The sequence below is a fragment of the Convolutriloba macropyga genome, chromosome 4 (assembly GCF_964194025.1).
Source record: "Convolutriloba macropyga chromosome 4, txConMacr16.3, whole genome shotgun sequence".
NCBI classification, from domain to species: Eukaryota; Metazoa; Xenacoelomorpha; order Acoela; family Convolutidae; genus Convolutriloba; species Convolutriloba macropyga.
In genome coordinates this window covers 41,632,069-41,650,362 of record NC_134471.1, presented here as the reverse complement: position 1 = coordinate 41,650,362, position 18,294 = coordinate 41,632,069, and the positions used below count along the sequence as shown (strand labels likewise).

General features: G+C 33.5%; 1 protein-coding gene across 1 annotated transcript in view; it reads right to left on the bottom strand.

Moving 5' to 3' along the window:
- The window catches only part of LOC142338076 (uncharacterized), a 200,544-nt gene that overhangs the window by 148,713 nt on the left and 33,537 nt on the right, over positions 1 to 18,294 (bottom strand). Inside the window, exon 7 of the mRNA XM_075387709.1 lies at positions 15,412 to 15,623. Coding sequence (XP_075243824.1) covers positions 15,412 to 15,623 — 212 coding nt within the window. The remainder of the gene's footprint in view (positions 1 to 15,411; positions 15,624 to 18,294) is intronic.

Here is an 18,294-nt window from a genome sequence, read left to right as displayed (position 1 = left end):
ATGTCATGCAAGAGACATTTATCAAACCTCAATTATTTTCCATAAAAAAATTTTGAAAAATGACAAAAAAAACGAGAAAAACTGCAACATTTTGGGCTCGAAAACTCCCAAAAATGACCTTTTAACCTTGAATTACGGCGTTCCCAGAAGCTTCACAACTCTGAGTACTTGAACTACTAAAAGCGGCTAAGTGCCTCTAATAAAACTTGATGCCCGATGAGCTTTACCTGTTTATCCCGTTTTGAAAGCTCAAAGCCATGCAAAAAAGGTGTTAAAACATCTTACAAAAAAACAGCAACAATACAATCCAATTCTAGGACTAGAAAAAAACAACGATGCCCTCATTAACGGCCACTATCACGTCAAGGCTATTAAACACAAAGAAGAAGATAAAAACTAAGAAATTATATCTATGGGTCAAAAAGGGTTCCAATGCGGACGCACAGTATCGGTTAGACTCCAAAATTAAACTTAATTCAGCTTCTACACTTTAGGCTTTTAGACTTAATACTAAGGCCTGCTAGGAATCACTCTGATGAACTTCGATAATCTAATGCATTATGGCTTAATAATGACCGGGCTTTATCAGCTCATCCCGTTTCATTTGTTTTGCTGTTTTGACCTTGACCATATTCATTATATTGTGTAAATCAGAGTGTGAAAGAAATTAAAATCCGTTCAATTGAAACAGCGAGTGAAGTAAGTCAGGAGTCAAAGGTGAAATTTGGGACTTAAAAAACAAAAAACATAGCAGGACAAGTCCTGAAATACAATTCAAAGAATTAAATGAAAAACTCAGACGTAATCTACCTGACCAGCAGATCAATTGAACAGTTCCAGCTAGAACACCAACAAAATCATCTCAAAAAATTGAGAAATTAAAAGAACAAAACTAAACAAAATATACTCATAGCTAAAACTCGAAGCTTTCAAACCTAAGGCAAAATTTTTTCCCTTTAAAAATACCTATTTCAAAAATATGTTCAAAATCAATTTTTGTTTCTGAAATCGGTCCAGTATTTTATCTGCAAGACCTGAAAAACATTCATTGGCCCTTGAAGATCGATGATTAACTCGAAAATGACCAAAAAATTTAAGAAAAAAAGAAATCAATTGCAAATTATCAAAAAATGTTGCTGAAAATCGTGATATAAATATCTTCAGAACCATTTCTTTCTCTAGAGGCTATCCAGTAACCCAATTCCAATCTTTAAAAAAACTCATTGGCTCATAGATCGATAGGCAATAATTTCTAGAAAAAAATTCAAACTTCAAAAAATAAATTCGTTCGATTAAAATGTTGAACTTCATTCAATTGCACCCTAGCATTTAATAACTATTTAATAACATACTAACAACCACTGGATGAGGTTACCTGTCTACTGAGACAAGAAAAAATAAATAAAATAAAAATCTTTTGAAAAAACTTGAAAAAAATTGCAAATTTTATCAAAAAACTTCCAGAAGTCGAAAGGTTAAATTGTTGAAAACAAATCCATTGAAACTAAAAACCAAGCAGTAACTTCTTATCAGAACGTGGAATAGGTTTTCTCGCACTTAAGAATAGACGAATATCAAAAACTGACAAAAACTTTAGGAAACCTTAAAAAAATTGCAGATTTTAACAAAAAAATGCCAAAATTCGAGACACTAAAATGTTAAAAACCATTCCATTGTTACTAGAAACTATGAAGTACCCTATTATCAAACCTCAAAGGAGATTGCCTGGTCTTTGAAGCTGGAAAAACTGAAAAAATGACGAAAATTTTCAAAAACCTGAAAAAATGCGAATTTTGTAAAAAAAAAAATTGCTAAAATTTGTGACATTCGAAAGTTGAAACCTATTCCATGGCAACTAAAAAGTTTTTAGTAACTTATCATCCAACCGCCAATGAGGTTTTCTGGCCCCTGGAACTCAAACAACTTGAATAATGACAATAAATCTCAAAAAAATATGAAAATTGCAAGCTTTGTCAAAAAATGCTAAAATTCATGATGGCAAAAAGTTGAAAACCATTCCATTACCACTAAAAACTAAGCAGTAATCTATCATCAAACCCTTTATCAAATTCTAGAGGAGGTTTCTTGGCACCTAGGGCTAAAAAAACTCAAAAAATGACGAAAATTTTCAAAAAACTTGAAAAAAATTGCAAAAATTAGTATCCTTTCGCGAGTTTGTGTTTGTAGTACCAAAACTTATAGCTCATAAAATGGTCATAACAAGCAATTTTGTGTCGCGAACGACCTTAATCAACTTTTAAAAACTTCAACCTAAGACTAATCAACCAAAGAAACTAAAAAAAATCACAAAAACATGAAAAATTGCACCATTTTGAGCCCAAAAACTCCTAAAAATGACCTTTTAACCTTAAGGCCATCCCAGCAGCTGCACCACCCTAAGCACTTGAAGGACAACTAAAGCCCACTTTGTGCCTCCAAAGAAACTTAAGGCCCGCTGGGCTTTACCTGTTTATCCCGTTTTGAACGATCAAAGTCATTGAAAAATGTGTGAACACATCTTAAAAAAAAACACAGCGCACCAATACAATTCAAATTCTTTGAATTGTAAAAAAGTATCGAAAGGTAAAACAAAAATCTGTCGAAGAAATCCGGAAACGACTCGAAGCACATAAGTGACCACCCTAACTAGAATACTCATTTTGAAAGAAATATAAAAAAAACATAGCCGGCAGATTGCCGGAATAGCTGCGAAAGAATAGACCTGCGTGCCATATAATAGAGATAGAAACAGATACAGATCTAAATTGAAAAAAAATCGACGCCGCTCAAAAAAACTAGGCTAAAAAACATTCAGCGATAAATCAATAAAGGTTGTTAAAATTCATTCCACAGAAGCCTCTTATTAGGGACCTTTACTGCACATATGAGTTCCTTTGACCTTAAACAAATTCAAATTAAACTTAAGTTTTAAAGTGCAAAAGTCAATTTATTGAGTGAGGTAAGTCATGTATGATCAAAATCTAATCACGCAAATGACCAAAAAACTTTCGCTAAAGCGAGTGAGAAATGACGTCACGCGCGCAAATGCCGTTAGTGAGAGGAAGTCATTCAGAAAATTTGACTTTTTCAGCTTTGCTGTGTGAACAAATGTAAAACGAAAAAAGAGCGTAAGACGACGAAACAAAAAACATAGCAGGACAAGTCCTGGCGTACAATTCAAAGAATTTTTATTGACTAAACAGAAAAACTAGACCTAGAATGGACTAAGAGTGAATTGAGAAAACCAATTTAAAAAAATCAGATCGAAAAAATAAGAAAAAAACAGAAAATCAAAGTCAAAACGCCGCATGTGAACAAAAAAACCACTAGCGAGTAATGAAAATTTAATTCAAACAAAAAACTAGGCCTATAATGAGCTGTGAATGGATTGGGAAAACCATTTAGAAAAAAATCCGATCCAAGAACTCGAAAAAACAGTAAAAATCAGAGTGAAATTGCCGCATGTGAACAAAAAACCACTACCGAGAAACCGAATTTTTGTTCAAACACCGTTTTCTCACTCTACTTTAAAATTAGAGCGAAAAAATTTCACGCCGCAAAACCACTCGCTTTTTCGCTCCATTTCCTGTTTCGGCGTGACCAAAATCACTACTCCAATTTGACTTCAAAAATCATGAAAATGTGTGAACAGATCTTAAAAAAAAAGACAGCGCCCCAATACAATTCAAATTCTTTGAATTGTAAAAAACCAAGAGCACCGCAATATAGCTACGCTCAGCTAACAGCTTCGCAGCTATAATTAACATTGGAAAAGTATCACACAACATAAACTGATGCATAATCAGACATAAATTTTGGATCTAATCTCTTTCGGACCGCCAGTATTTTTAATGCCTCCAAGTTAAAATCTATACTTTGTTACATAGCACGTTACCATGTAAAAAAGTAGCAAGTGAACCTGGGGGCATAAAAGACTACCCCTGGTTTAGATAACTGGAACAAACACTTTTCGGTCTCTCTAAAACTGATATGAAGAGGACACCAATCTCTCTTCTCACTCTTCTTTTCTTCAGGAATTTGACGTACAATTTTCCCCACGCATTTCATTTTGTTTTATAAACAATCCAACAAAAATGCCGATAAAAATAGCCGACAGAAATCCGGAGAGGACTTGAATTCATATTCGCCGAAAAACTAGCCTTTCAAAAAAACGGTATCTTCTGGCACATCGCAATCAAAGCAGAGAAAAAAATCTGTCGTAAAAAACAAAAATTTCTTCTGGATCGCAAAGAAACAGGCAACTATAATCAACCTCCCAAACAGATCGCATTTCAATACAACCTGAAAACGGTTAAATTAGTCTATAATAACTTTTCAAAAAAGTAGAAACAGAATGAAGCTTGGACAAAAAAACTGCATGAAGAAGCTTGGACAAAAGCCATGAACCAGAAAAAGTGATTAAAAAACGGGCTCGCTCAGCGAAAGTATTTTTCAGATATACAATTTTCATTAGGATTCAAAGAAGTATAAACAACAGAAAACCACTCTATCATCTCCGCTTTGCGAAATTGTTCACCGAAAACAACTTCAAACTTCAGTCACTACCTGAAATTCCGGTTTCTTGGCTCGCTCGCTCATCAAAACATAGTCGGAAGAGATCCGGAAGCGACTCGTAGACGTCTCCGCCAAAAATCAGTCTTTCATATAACTAACTTCTGATGGTAGTAAAAATAAAGGAACAGAAAATAACAATCTCGATTGGAATGACAGAAGAAAAATTAGGAAAAAGTAAACAATTAAGAAATAAACTGAAAAAATCTGTAAGATAATGAAAATTTGCAACTTTTTACATTTTTTGGCAATAGTCAAACACAAAAATAGTTTGTTGCAAAAAAAACATTTATTTAACTTTCAATATAAACCTTCTAGGAGCGTTCGTCTTAAATTCAGTTGAGGTAAAAACAAACACAAAAATTGGCCAAAAAGGGTATAAATAACCGGGAAAATAGTTGGAAAAAACAACAACTTTGCGTTAAAGGTTCTTTAAAAAACCAAAACCTTCAAAAGGCTGTGAATAGAACCTAAAAATGATACACATTGTCTACGCATAGAAACTTCGAAGAATAAAAAAACAGCTGGAAAAATCCGCTTGTGAATACAAAAAAATCGTTCTCTCAGAACACAATTTTTCACACCAACATTTCTCGCTCTTCTTCTTCTAAAAAGAATGAACAAAAACATAGCTGGCAGATTGCCAGAAAATAGCCGCAACAGCTTCGTAGATCTGCAGTCTCAAAAAAACAGTAAAAAAGACAGACCAAAAAATTCGTCTTTTCATTAAAGGCTGATATGTTATATTTTTATTAAAAATCTGTGTAAGTTGTTGCTGCCTCTATCAGCTGCTCTCAAATATCCTTCATTTAGAGTGACACACACCCATTTGACCATATCTCTTTGAATTAAGGTAAAAAAGTCAATTTCAAAGTGAGGAAGTCATTTTTGAGAGTGAGGTAAGTCAAGTGTGACCAAAAATTTAATCACGCGAATGAACAAAAAAATCTCACTCCACTAAGAGCGAAAAATGACGTCACACACGCACTTCAGTTGAAATTGCATGAACGAATGAACAAAAAGCAGATTTGAAGTGGTTGTGACGTCATATGGTCGTAACAAAAATTGCGACGAAGAAAAAAAAACAAGAGAAGGCCAATAATAGCCCCAGCTATCGCTGTGCGGCTATCAATAACTACCCCCTCTTTTCTCCGATCTCCAAATTTGAACACGGACACAGTTTTTTGAAACTTTCTACACTTCTTGAAAATCCGATTTTCTTGCTCGCTCACTTGTCCAAAAAAACATAGCAGGACAAGTCCTGACCAACAAGCCAAAGAAATTCCATCGACAAAACAAAAAACCCACTAGACCTAGGAAAGACCATTTAGAGAAAATTTGATCCAAAAAATTGAATATCAAGGTAAATGCATTGAATATCAATGTATTGAAAATCAAATGCATTGAATATCAAGGTACATTTGAAAAATTTATCACTCCGTTTTAAGCGGACAAAACTCACGCCGTAAAACCACTTGCTTTTTTCGCTCCACATCTCGTTTTAGCGTGACCAAAATCACTTCTGAAATTTGTGTGAACAGTGCGAACAGATCTCAAAAAAACATAGCAGGACAAATCCTGGCCTATAAAATGAAAAAAACCCAGTAAAATCAAAGTCCAAATGCCACCATTTTTATGAATATATGTGCTATCAACACTAAATAGTTTTCACTTAATAAAGCATTCATCCGCCTTAATTAAACAGTAAAACACCAATCTGAAAAACAGAAAAAAAGAACAATTAGGCAAAAAAATTCAAAAAAAAAATTTGAGCAAAAAAACTGTTCAAATTTAGCTTATTTTCTTCTACTAAAACAAATTTCAGTTGAAATTAACAAAACGAAAACGCCAACGAAATCAATTTGTATTAAAAAACCAACTCCACTCACTAAAAAAAATAATACAAAAAAGGTTGAAAAAAGCGTCTAAAAAGATGAAATCACAAAATAGCTCCCGATTGCATGCAAAATTGCAAGTATTTTTGAGATAGTCAAAAATCCAACTAGAAAAATTTGCCCACAATGTTGCAAGAGGGCAGAATAGGTCCATATTTGTTTACCAAAACAACTAATGGCAAAATACCTTAAAGCGGCAACTTTCTGTTCATTAAAGAACTACCGACAGAAAAACCAACATAAAAATTCCAAAGTGAACTTCAAATAGTAAAGGAAAATCAAAAAATAATAACCTCTACCAAGTACTCGAAAAAAATTATCCACAAAAATAATATTTGTAATATGCTGATTCCCTACCATTCCTTGGTTTAATCATTCACACAACTAACACCAGGCAGAAAAAAATTAAACGTTAAAATTATTAAAAGTGAAAAGTGCCCTGCCGGGCTACACTGGCACCTTTAGCAGCAAAAACATGAAGAGCTCTAAATTAAAAAATGCATAAAAATCTTCAGCGAGAAGACTGCCATAGAAAAAACTACCACAAAAGCTATTCAAAAAGCCGCACGTTATAAAAAATCTTGGAAAAACAATCTTGCATGCAATTGAGACAAATAATTTGAGACAAATAATTTCTTCACACAACTTTCAACAAGCCAAGAGAAGCACATAAACATCATTAATTTTGAAGTCAAATGGAAAAATTGTAAAAAAAATTCAGAAAAATTGCATCAGTTTTTCACAACTTTTTGTCAAAAGTAAAAACAATTGTTGTGACAAGGACAAGTAATTTAATTTAAATTGAAAGCTTCTACGAGCAATCTTATTAAATTCGGTCAGAGATTAAAAGCAATTAATAGTTCAAAAGATGTTGAAACAGCCTAGGAGCCGGAAAAAAATTTGCGGTAAAGTCCCTTTAATAACACAAGAACTTCAAAAACCTACCCGAAACACAACCTGAAAGTTATAACCTTGGTATAAAAAAATCTTTGGGACAACATGGAGATTTTGCTGAACAAAAAAACAGCTTAGAAAAAAGTCACCACACAAATTTGACTTCGAAAATGATCAACTGCGTGAACACGACAAGTTCTACCTACAAATCAAAGTGAATTCAATTACTAAAAACTTAGAACAAAGCCATAATCGGCAAAATCAATTAGAAAAATCTATCAAAACATCGAAAACAGGAAAAATCAAAGTCAAACTGCCGCAACTGAAAAAAAACCACAAGCGAGAAAGCAAAATATTGTTCAAACAACCTCTTCTTACTCTACTTCAAAATGAGGGCGAACAAAATTCACGCCGCAAAACCATTCGCTTTTTCGCTCTGTTTCGGGTTGACCAAAATCATCGCTTCAATTTGACTTCAAAGATCGTGAAACTTGTGAAAAGATCTCGCCAAAAGATATAGCCGAAGGACTCTGGAAGACAATGCAACCTATGAAAAGTTGCAGAAAAAATTCATATTTTGCCTATTCCCTGATAAATTGTTTCCTTAGTTTTGTTTCAAATTCATTGGTATCTTCAAGTAATTGGTTTTATCAGTTCATGATTGGCTGTTATTTAAGTTACTTTTTCCTTGGAATCGATTCACGAGTCTTTCGCCTATATATTGTTGAGATCTCATCACAATTTGAAGTCAAATCGATTCGAAGGAAAAAGTAACTTAAATAACAGCCAACCATTAACTGATAAAACCATCAACTTCAAGATACCCATGAATTTAAAACAAACTGAGGAAACAAATTATCCGGGAAAACACAATATGAATTTTGTTGGGTTCGGACTGCTGAAGCATTGTTTATAATAGATTGACCGGAATGATCGAATGACATGCAGCAAAAACATATCAAATGATGGCAAACATAACAAAGGATACATCTAAAAAAATGAGAAAGAGGATGGAATCAAGAAGTTGAAAATCTCAATAACTTTTCTCAACACACATTAAAAAAGTCCTGGCTTAATCATTGATCACGCACGCAACACCCAAACTCAATGGAAAAGACGAAACACCTGAGCAACCAAAAACTACAAAAAACAGCAGAATTGAGTAATTTACTTTTATGAAAATAGGTGCTATCATCACAAAATTGTTTTTAGTAAAAATAAAACTACCACCCTCCCTCATTAAAAAATTAAACATTCTGAAAAGCAGAAAAAAAACAATTAGGCAAAAAATTATCCTACTGAAACAAATTAAAGTTGCTTTTAATAACAAGACAAGGCCACCAATATCATTACGCAAACAATTTGCATTAAAACAAACTATCCCCACTCACTAAAAACATGAAAGGGTACAAAACCTGGTAAAAAAAAGCTTCCAAACGGCGAAATCACAAACTGCGAGTTCACGACTGCATATAAATCTCCAATATATAATTGAGACAGTCAAAAATGATCCCAAAAGTTCAGTTTCTCCTAATTATGCTTTAGAAAAGCCATTTAACCCAAAAGTATACTTAAATTTAAAAAAAAACTTGAGTCGCACGTGAAAAAAATGAAAAATTCGTTTACATTTTTGGTAGAAGTACAAAAAACGGACAATAATCTTTCGAGCATTCGAGACAAGTAATTTGCTCACAAAACTTCACAAAAAACCTTCAAAGCGGCAACTTTCTGTTCATTAAAGAACTACCGGCAGAAAAACCAACATAAAAATTCCAAAGTGAACTTCAAATAGTAAAGGAAAATCAAAAAATAATAACCTCTACCAAGTACTCGAAAAAAATTATCCACAAAAATAATATTTGTAATATGCTGATTCCCTACCATTCCTTGGTTTAATCATTCACACAACTAACACCAGGCAGAAAAAAATTAAACGTTAAAATTATTAAAAGTGAAAAGTGCCCTGCCGGGCTACACTGGCACCTTTAGCAGCATAAACATGAAGAGCTCTAAATTAAAAAATGCATAAAAATCTTCAGCGAGAAGACTGCCATAGAAAAAACTACCACAAAAGCTATTCAAAAAGCCGCACGTTATAAAAAATCTTGGAAAAACAATCTTGCATGCAATTGAGACAAATAATTTGAGACAAATAATTTCTTCACACAACTTTCAACAAGCCAAGAGAAGCACATAAACATCATTAATTTTGAAATCAAATGAAAAAATTGTAAAAAAAATTCAGAAAAATTGCATCAGTTTTTCACAACTTTTTGTCAAAAGTAAAAACAATTGTTGTGACAAGGACAAGTAATTTAATTTAAATTGAAAGCTTCTACGAGCAATCTTATTAAATTCGGTCAGAGATAAAAGCAATTAATAGTTCAAAAGATTGCCGGAAAATAGCCGCCGTTGATTCCAATAAGCATGATTGGGATTGAAAGAATAGAAGATATTGAAAAAAAAAAAATTTTGTACAAAAACATTTTTTAAGTCCGATTTACTTTGATGGCATTTCGTAGTTGAACATAACGTACTTCTGTTTCTTAGAGAGCGGCTACAGGGGCTACTATCAATACCAATAAGCATTAGAGATGGTGACTAAGACTTATAGGAACGACGTTCAAATAGCGGGCATCTAAAATTGGGCTTTATGGGTTTATCCCGTTTCTACTACTGACTTCAATTTTTTTACTGACTCTGTTCAATTTGAATTGCTTTGCTGAGCAACTGCTGTTCAAAATCACTTTTAGCAGAATGAGAGAAGAGAGAAACTAGCCTAGAGAAGTCAAAAAGATATCACGCAAAATGTTGAAAAAGCGGCAAAATGAGGTAAAGCGAAACATTTTTTTATTCGACGAAGTAAAAAAAAAATAGGAGCGCTATAATAGCCGGCTGAGAAGATGAGGGCGGCTATTAATAATTTGAGACAAATAATTTCTTCACACAACTTTCAACAAGCCAAGAGAAGCACATAAACATCATTAATTTTGAAATCAAATGAAAAAATTGTAAAAAAAAATTCAGAAAAATTGCATCAGTTTTTCACAACTTTTTGTCAAAAGTAAAAACAATTGTTGTGACAAGGACAAGTAATTTAATTTAAATTGAAAGCTTCTACGAGCAATCTTATTAAATTCGGTCAGAGATAAAAGCAATTAATAGTTCAAAAGATGTTGAAACATATTCGAAATAAAAGAACCAAGAGAAGGCCAATAATAGCCCCAGCTATCGCTGTGCGGCTATCAATAACTACCCCCTCTTTTCTCCGATCTCCAAATTTGAACACGGACACAGTTTTTTGAAACTTTCTTCACTTCTTGAAAATCCGATTTTCTTGCTCGCTCACTTGTCCAAAAAAACATAGCAGGACAAGTCCTGACCAACAAGCCAAAGAAATTCCATCGACAAAACAAAAAACCCACTAGACCTAGGAAAGACCATTTAGAGAAAATTTGATCCAAAAAATTGAATATCAAGGTAAATGCATTGAATATCAATGTATTGAAAATCAAATGCATTGAATATCAAGGTACATTTGAAAAATTTATCACTCCGTTTTAAGCGGACAAAACTCACGCCGTAAAACCACTTGCTTTTTTCGCTCCACATCTCGTTTTAGCGTGACCAAAATCACTTCTGAAATTTGTGTGAACAGTGCGAACAGATCTCAAAAAAATATAGCAGGACAAATCCTGGCCTATAATTCAAAAGATTTTCATGGACTAAAAAATGGACATGGAGTGAACTAAGAACGATGGGGAACACCATATAAGAAAAAACCCTAGCAAAAAATAAAAAAAACCAGTAAAATCAAAGTCCAAATGCCACCATTTTTATGAATATATGTGCTATCAACACTAAATAGTTTTCACTTAATAAAGCATTCATCCGCCTTAATTAAACAGTAAAACACCAATCTGAAAAACAGAAAAAAAAGAACAATTAGGCAAAAAAATTCAAAAAGAAAATTTGAGCAAAAAAAAACTGTTCAAATTTAGCTTATTTTCTTCTACTAAAACAAATTTCAGTTGATATTAACAAAACGAAAACGCCAACCAAATCAATTTGTATTAAAAAACCAACTCCACTCACTAAAAAAATAATACAAAGTTTGAAAAAAGCGTCTAAAAAGATGAAATCACAAAATAGCTCCCGATTGCATGCAAAATTGCAAGTATTTTTGAGATAGTCAAAAATCCAACTTGAAAAATTTGCCCACAATGTTGCAAGAGGGCAGAATAGGTCCATATTTGTTTACCAAAACAACTAATGGCAGAATACCTTCAAAGCGGCAACTTTCTGTTCATTAAAGAACTACCGACAGAAAAACCAACATAAAAATTCCGAAGTGAACTTCAAATAGTCAAGGAAAATCAAAAAATAATAATCTCTACCAAGTACTCGAAAAAAATTATCCACAAAAATAAAATTTGTAATATGCTGATTCCCTACCATTCCTTGGTTTAATCATTCACACAACTAAAACCAGGCAGAAAAAAATTAAACGTTAAAATTATTAAAAGTGAAAAGTGCCCTGCCGGGCTACACTGTCACCTTTAGCAGCAAAAACATGAAGAGCTCTAATTTAAAAAATGCATAAAAATCTTCAGCGAGAAGACTGCCATAGAAAAAACTACCACAAAAGCTATTCAAAAAGCCGCACGTTATAAAAAATGTAAAAATCATTTACATTTTCAATTGGTAGAAGGAAGTACAAATAAAAAGGGAAAACAATCTTGCATGCAATTGAGACAAATAATTTGCTCACACAACTTTCAACAAGCCAAGAGAAGCACATAAACATCATTAATTTTGAAATCAAATGGAAACATTGTAAAAAAGTCAGAAAAATTGCATCAATTTTTCACAACTTTTTGTCAAAAGTAAAAACAATTGTTGTGACAAGGACAAGTAATTTAATTTAAATTGAAAGCTTCTACGAGCAATCTTATTAAATTCGGTCAGAGATAAAAAGCAAATAATAGTCTAAAAATTGTTGAAACAGCCTATGAGCCGGAAAAAAATTTGCGGTAAAGTCACTTTAATAACACAAGAACTTCAAAAAGCTATCCAAAACACAATCTGAAAGTTATACCCTTAGTATTAAAAAATCTTTGAGACATGGAAAATTTGATGAAAAAAAATCACCACAAATTTTAATTCGAAAATGATCAACTGCGTGAACAGAACAAGTCCTACCTACAATTCAAAGTGAATTCAATCAATAAAAAATTTAGAACTAAGCCAGAATCGGTAAAACCAATTAGAAAAATCTATCAAAACATCGAAAACAGGAAAAATCAAAGTCAAACTGCCGCAAAACAGCCGACCAAAAGTCCTTTAGTAGACCACTAGATTTTTTGGGTTAGATACGTACTGTCATTTTTATGATACACATACGGTCTAAAAGGAAAAAAACAGGAAAAGGATAAAGAGAGGAAAACAACCAAAAGGAAAAAAGAGCTTTATCAAAATTTGCGAATTAAAAAACTCAAGACTAATACTCAAGAATTAGGGCATATAAGTTTAGCACTACTTAGATGCACACTATTGATCTTTAACTAGTAAATGTTCATAAAGTTCCATAAGTGAGTTCAGAAGTCTTTTTTGAGTTAGGTAAGTCACGCAATCAACCGAAAAGCAGAAATGACGTCACGCAGACAAATTTTAATTGCAAAGCAGTAGAAGTCACTGAAATCATTGAAAAAGTCAGGGCAAGACGAAGCAAAAATCTGTAAGACGAAGCAAAAACATAGGTACAATTCAAAGAAGTTTCATTGGCTAAGCAATAACTAGACCTAGAACGGACTATGAGTGAATTGGGAAAACCATTTCCAGAAAAATCAGATCAAGAAAATATTAAAACAGAAAATTCAAGTCAAGTCAAAATGCCACATGAACAAAAAAACCGCAAGCGAGAAATCAAGATTTGATTTAAAAAAAACTAGGCCTAGAATGAACTATGAATGGATTGGGAAAACCACTTTGAAAAAAATCCAATCCAAAGAATCGAAAAAACAGTAAAAATCAAAGTGAAATTGCCGCAATGTGAACAGAAAATCACTAGCGAGAAAGCAAATTTTTGTTGAAACACCGTTTTCTCACTCTACTTTAAAATTAGAACGAAAGAATTTTATGTCGAAAATCCACACGCTTTTTCGCTTCATTTCCTTTTTCGGCGTGACCAAAATCACTACTCCAACTTACTTGTGTGAACATGTATTCCAACTCGTGAAAATGTGAGAACATATCTTTCAAAAATAGCCGGAAGAAGTCTGGAAACGCCTCGAAATGGAAATCCATTCCAACGCCATCCAACTACTCATCAGACAAAACGTGCCTCCACTAATTTATGATTATCTTGAAACAAAACCATAAAACAAAAAAGTAAAAACAAGAAAATCAAATCTGTTAAAATATGATTTAAAAAATCTGATCAAATTTTGTCATAAATTGAGATCCCGAAATAACTATCTCTGCCAAAATTACTTCATCAAAACAACTAGTACTTACTAAAACCACTTACGTGAATTTTTTTAAAAATACTTGAAGCCAAACTATGAAAAAAAGGATCTTACCAACATCTTGCACTAAAAAATTAGAAAAAGTTGATAAATTTTTTATTACAAAAACATATAAATCCAAAGAAAAATTTCTTTCAGCCAATAGGGTATTCAGATGCTCGCAAAACGACAGGCAAGTCATAATAGGCTAGGAAACTTGTCTAAAAAACAGAAAAAAAAAGAGAAAAACTTCAAAAAAATAAGAAAATAGTTCTAATTTTCAATATTTTTTGTCATATTTCTCAACAAAGAAATGATTCATATCCACAAAACTGTAACCAATTGTTATCAAAAATCTGATCAAGTGGATGGGGTCTTTTCAATGCCCATTTGAGCCAGTAAAACAAAACAATATTAAAGAAAACGCAAAAATTAGCCCGAAAGTCAGCAAAATACATGAAAAACCTCCGAATTAGTATAAAATTCATATGAATTTCCAGAAACCTCCAAACCACAACCAAAACCAGCCTAAAATTACAAAATCATAACCACACCTCTTAACCAAAAAAATGGAAAAAATTGCTGCAAAATGCCGCACGTGAACAAAAAATTTCGCTCGCTCATGTGAATTTTTTTCACACCTCAATTTCTCGCTCTCTAGAAAACAGCGACATGAACAAAAAACCACTCTCTTTTCGCTCCACTCCTCATTTTGTTCAGCAACAAAATCACTCCAAATTTTTTCACGTATTTCATTTCCCGCTCAAAATTCACTCCAATAAAATTGATTTTAAAAAAGGACTTCTCCAATACTCCTCTTCGAGTCGTAAAAAAGACAGCACCCCAATACAATTCAAATATTTTGAATTGTAAAAAATTAGGAGCACAATAATAGCCGCCTGGAATTGCTGACGCGGCTATTAATAATATATAGCAAATTGGTGCCGCAATCATAGCTTAAGGGCAGTGACATCAAACTTGAATTCGGAATTGGAAATGGGAAATTTGTGGGAAGATTTCCTTCGGGATCTTCACGGAAGAAATAGTATCCTAAAATAGCCTCAAAACTTGATTTTGCGAAGCATCATATTGAAATCAAAAATCTGAACGCGATAAAATCTAAAAAGGCATTCCAATACCTTAAGTTTAGTTAGTACAGTCAGTTTAACTATTAAATTTAAAAACTTGGATTAAACCCCACACATTAAAAAATTTGCTGACTTTGCTTTCTCTCTCTCTCAAAAATGAGGAAAAATTACTGTTTTCTCTACTCCTTTATTCTTTTAAGACCGTTGAAGCACTTATCACTTTTCCCAAGCCCTGAATTTCATTGCTCATTATTCCCGATACAAAAAGGTTACAAGTAGTAAAAGTATCGAACTTGCAGACCTCATCGTGTACGCTGTTAGTCAAATAATTGGGCGCATTTGTATATTCGAGGAACCGATTGTGACGAGGATCACTGCTCCTATTTTCCCCTAAATTCGCTAATTGTGCGAATAGCCATTTTATCTTAGATTCTGAATACAGAATCAAAGACTCACCCCTGTTCTCGTCAGTGTCGTTGCTCCACTTCTTTTTGCCAAAGGGAGGCGGTTGGAAGTCAATCGGCATCATGACATGGGAAGGATCGGCATCTTGTTTAATGTCGTTGTCCTCCTCCTCCTCCCTGTTGTCACTGTCCGCGTTTGTGATTGAGATAGAGGTCTCTGCTATGATGGAGGGACATGTCTTGCCAACTGGCAACCTCTCATGACTGAAACCAACACTTTCAAAACATCCACAACGCAAATACTTCAAAACGACTCAGCTACACTAAAAGGGTAACGCTTCAGAAAAAGATAACCAAAAAAACCGCAGTGCAAAACCTCTAGCGAGCTTTTACACTTTCTCCAAACATAACCGAACAAGCCGAATCAAGGTTTGCAGTGCGACGCACGGCAACCGTTCCAAAGTCAACGTTTCCTTCAATAAATACCGATTCAATGTCAAAAATGCAAACTTCTAAAATATTGCTTGTAAATTATCTGGTAAAATAGATGGGGTGAATTATCCACAGTAGGCTTAAACAGCTCCAATTAGATCTAGCGAAAGCCATTTTGAGACTGAGGATAATCACGCGTGACCGAAAAATTTCTCACGCAAAAAAGAGCTTCAAAAATAATCAAATGGACGTTACGCTAACGCTAAAACTATTTTATTTACTAATTTGCATTTGATGAAACCAATAAATTGAAGCATTAACTCTTGTTGCATATTTTCATTTTTTCCTGAACCACACCTATTTTTTTTAAAAAAAAACATCAAAGTTAGTAATACTCAAACAAGAAAATTACTCCATGCGTATAACGAAAAATGTTATCAATGCGCAAAAACACTAACTTAATCGTGTATGACTTATAGCCCCAAAAAACTAACATTAAAACCAGTTTCACAAAAAATTGGCATTTGTTGAAAGCAAAAATTCAAGCATTAACTATTGCTGTAGGTTCTCACCATTATTCTGATCACATTCTTTTGACATAAAATTCAATAAAACGCGCAAGTATTGAAAGCAATTAATACATAATAACTAGAAGGGCAAAAAACTTCTGTCTTGAGCAATAAATAGAACTTAAAAGGGGTATACGAAACTTTTTAGGGTGGAGAACAGAAAAGTAAAAAAACTTTTGAGGCTGAAAAAATCAATTGCCTATACCCACGGAGGCGGCAATATACTGAACATAGATTGCAGACTGTCAGCAAAGAGCTACGATAGCTTCGTAGACCTGTCGTCTGAGAGTGCTAAGGCCAAAAATACCAAAAACTTTTAGTTTAAGCTGTTTGCTGCGATCTCAATCTGATTTACAGAATTAGTATACTTGGTGTTATTTAAGTAAGCAGTCCTCAAGATATCCCCAGTCAACCATAACTTCTTCAATCAAAGCAAGCAAACGACTTGAGGAATTCTCAAGTATTTTGAATTTGGACGCAAAATAATAACGGCTAAGGCAAAATAATAACGGCAAAATAATAACGGCAAAAAATCGTTTAAATTTAATGATATGTCAGTGTGTGTGAGTGCGTGCGTGTGTGTCTGTGTGAGTGTAAAAACATAAGAAGCCACAACGTTTGTTTTTAGGAAAATTGCTTTGCATAAGATCAGCCTAAAACTTAAAGTACTGTTTGTTCCCCTCTCAACGGGGGACTTTGACGTAACTTCAACTCCTACTTCTCCTTAGTCTACACGGCCCAATCAGTGAAAGGCACCCAACTATTTTTTACATACACTATCAGAAACACTGTGGACATTCGAAAAACTTAAAGCCCAATTGTCAAGTATTCTGAAATTGGATGCAAAATGATAACCGCTGAGATCAACAAAAATGCTTAATGATAAAACTTATCAGCTGTTAAAGCTTTTAACACCACGAACTTACACAAAACAAAGATTGCTAAATTTTGTACAACCACGTAAAACCGACCTCCAAAATGTCTCGAGTTAGGCATCAAAACAAGTATGTCTATCTCCGGACTGGAACTTTTATATTTGAGAACTGTAAGATTAATTTTCTGCTTTCAAATTACGATTTCATTTTGAGAAAGGCACACCAAAGAAATTCTCTCGGTCTTTACAAGTTTATTCCGTTTCTAATGGCAAAAAGTCGCAAGAAAAACGGTCAGATGAAAAGCAATAACATAAAACTTGCATAAAAAGATCACCAGGTCTAAATTAATTGCTGATTGATTATTGAAAGCAGTTAAAGCATAATAATTAGAAGGGCAAAAAACTTGTCATGAGCAATTAAAAGAACTTAAAAGGGGTAGACGAAACTTTTTAGGGTGGAGAACAGAAAAGTCAAAAAAACTTTTGAGGATGAAAAAATCAATTGCCTATACCCACGGAGGCGGCGATAAATTGACCATAGATTGCAGACTGTCAGCAAAGAGCTACGATAGCTTCGCAGACCTATCGTCTGAGAGCGCTAAGGCCAAAAATACCAGAAACTTTTAGTTTTAGCTGTTTGCTGCGATCTCAACCTGATTTAAAAAACTAGTATACTTGGTGTTATTTAAGTTAGCCGTCCTCAAGATATCCCCAGTTAACCATAACTTCTTCAACCAAAGCAAGCAAACGGCTTGAGGAATTCTCAAGTATTTTGAATTTGGAAGCAAAATAATAACGGCTGAGGTTTAAAAAATCGTTTAAATTTAATGATATGTCAGTGTGTGTGAGTGCGTGCGTGTGTGTCTGTGTGAGTGTAAAAACATAAGAAGCCACAACGTTTGTGTTTTTTTCTTACTGTGGACATTCGAAAAACTTAAAGCCCAATTGTCAAGTATTCTGAAATTGGATGCAAAATGATAACCGCTGAGATCAACAAAAATGCTTAATGATAAAACTTATCAGCTGATAAAGCTTTTAACACCACGAACTTACACAAAAC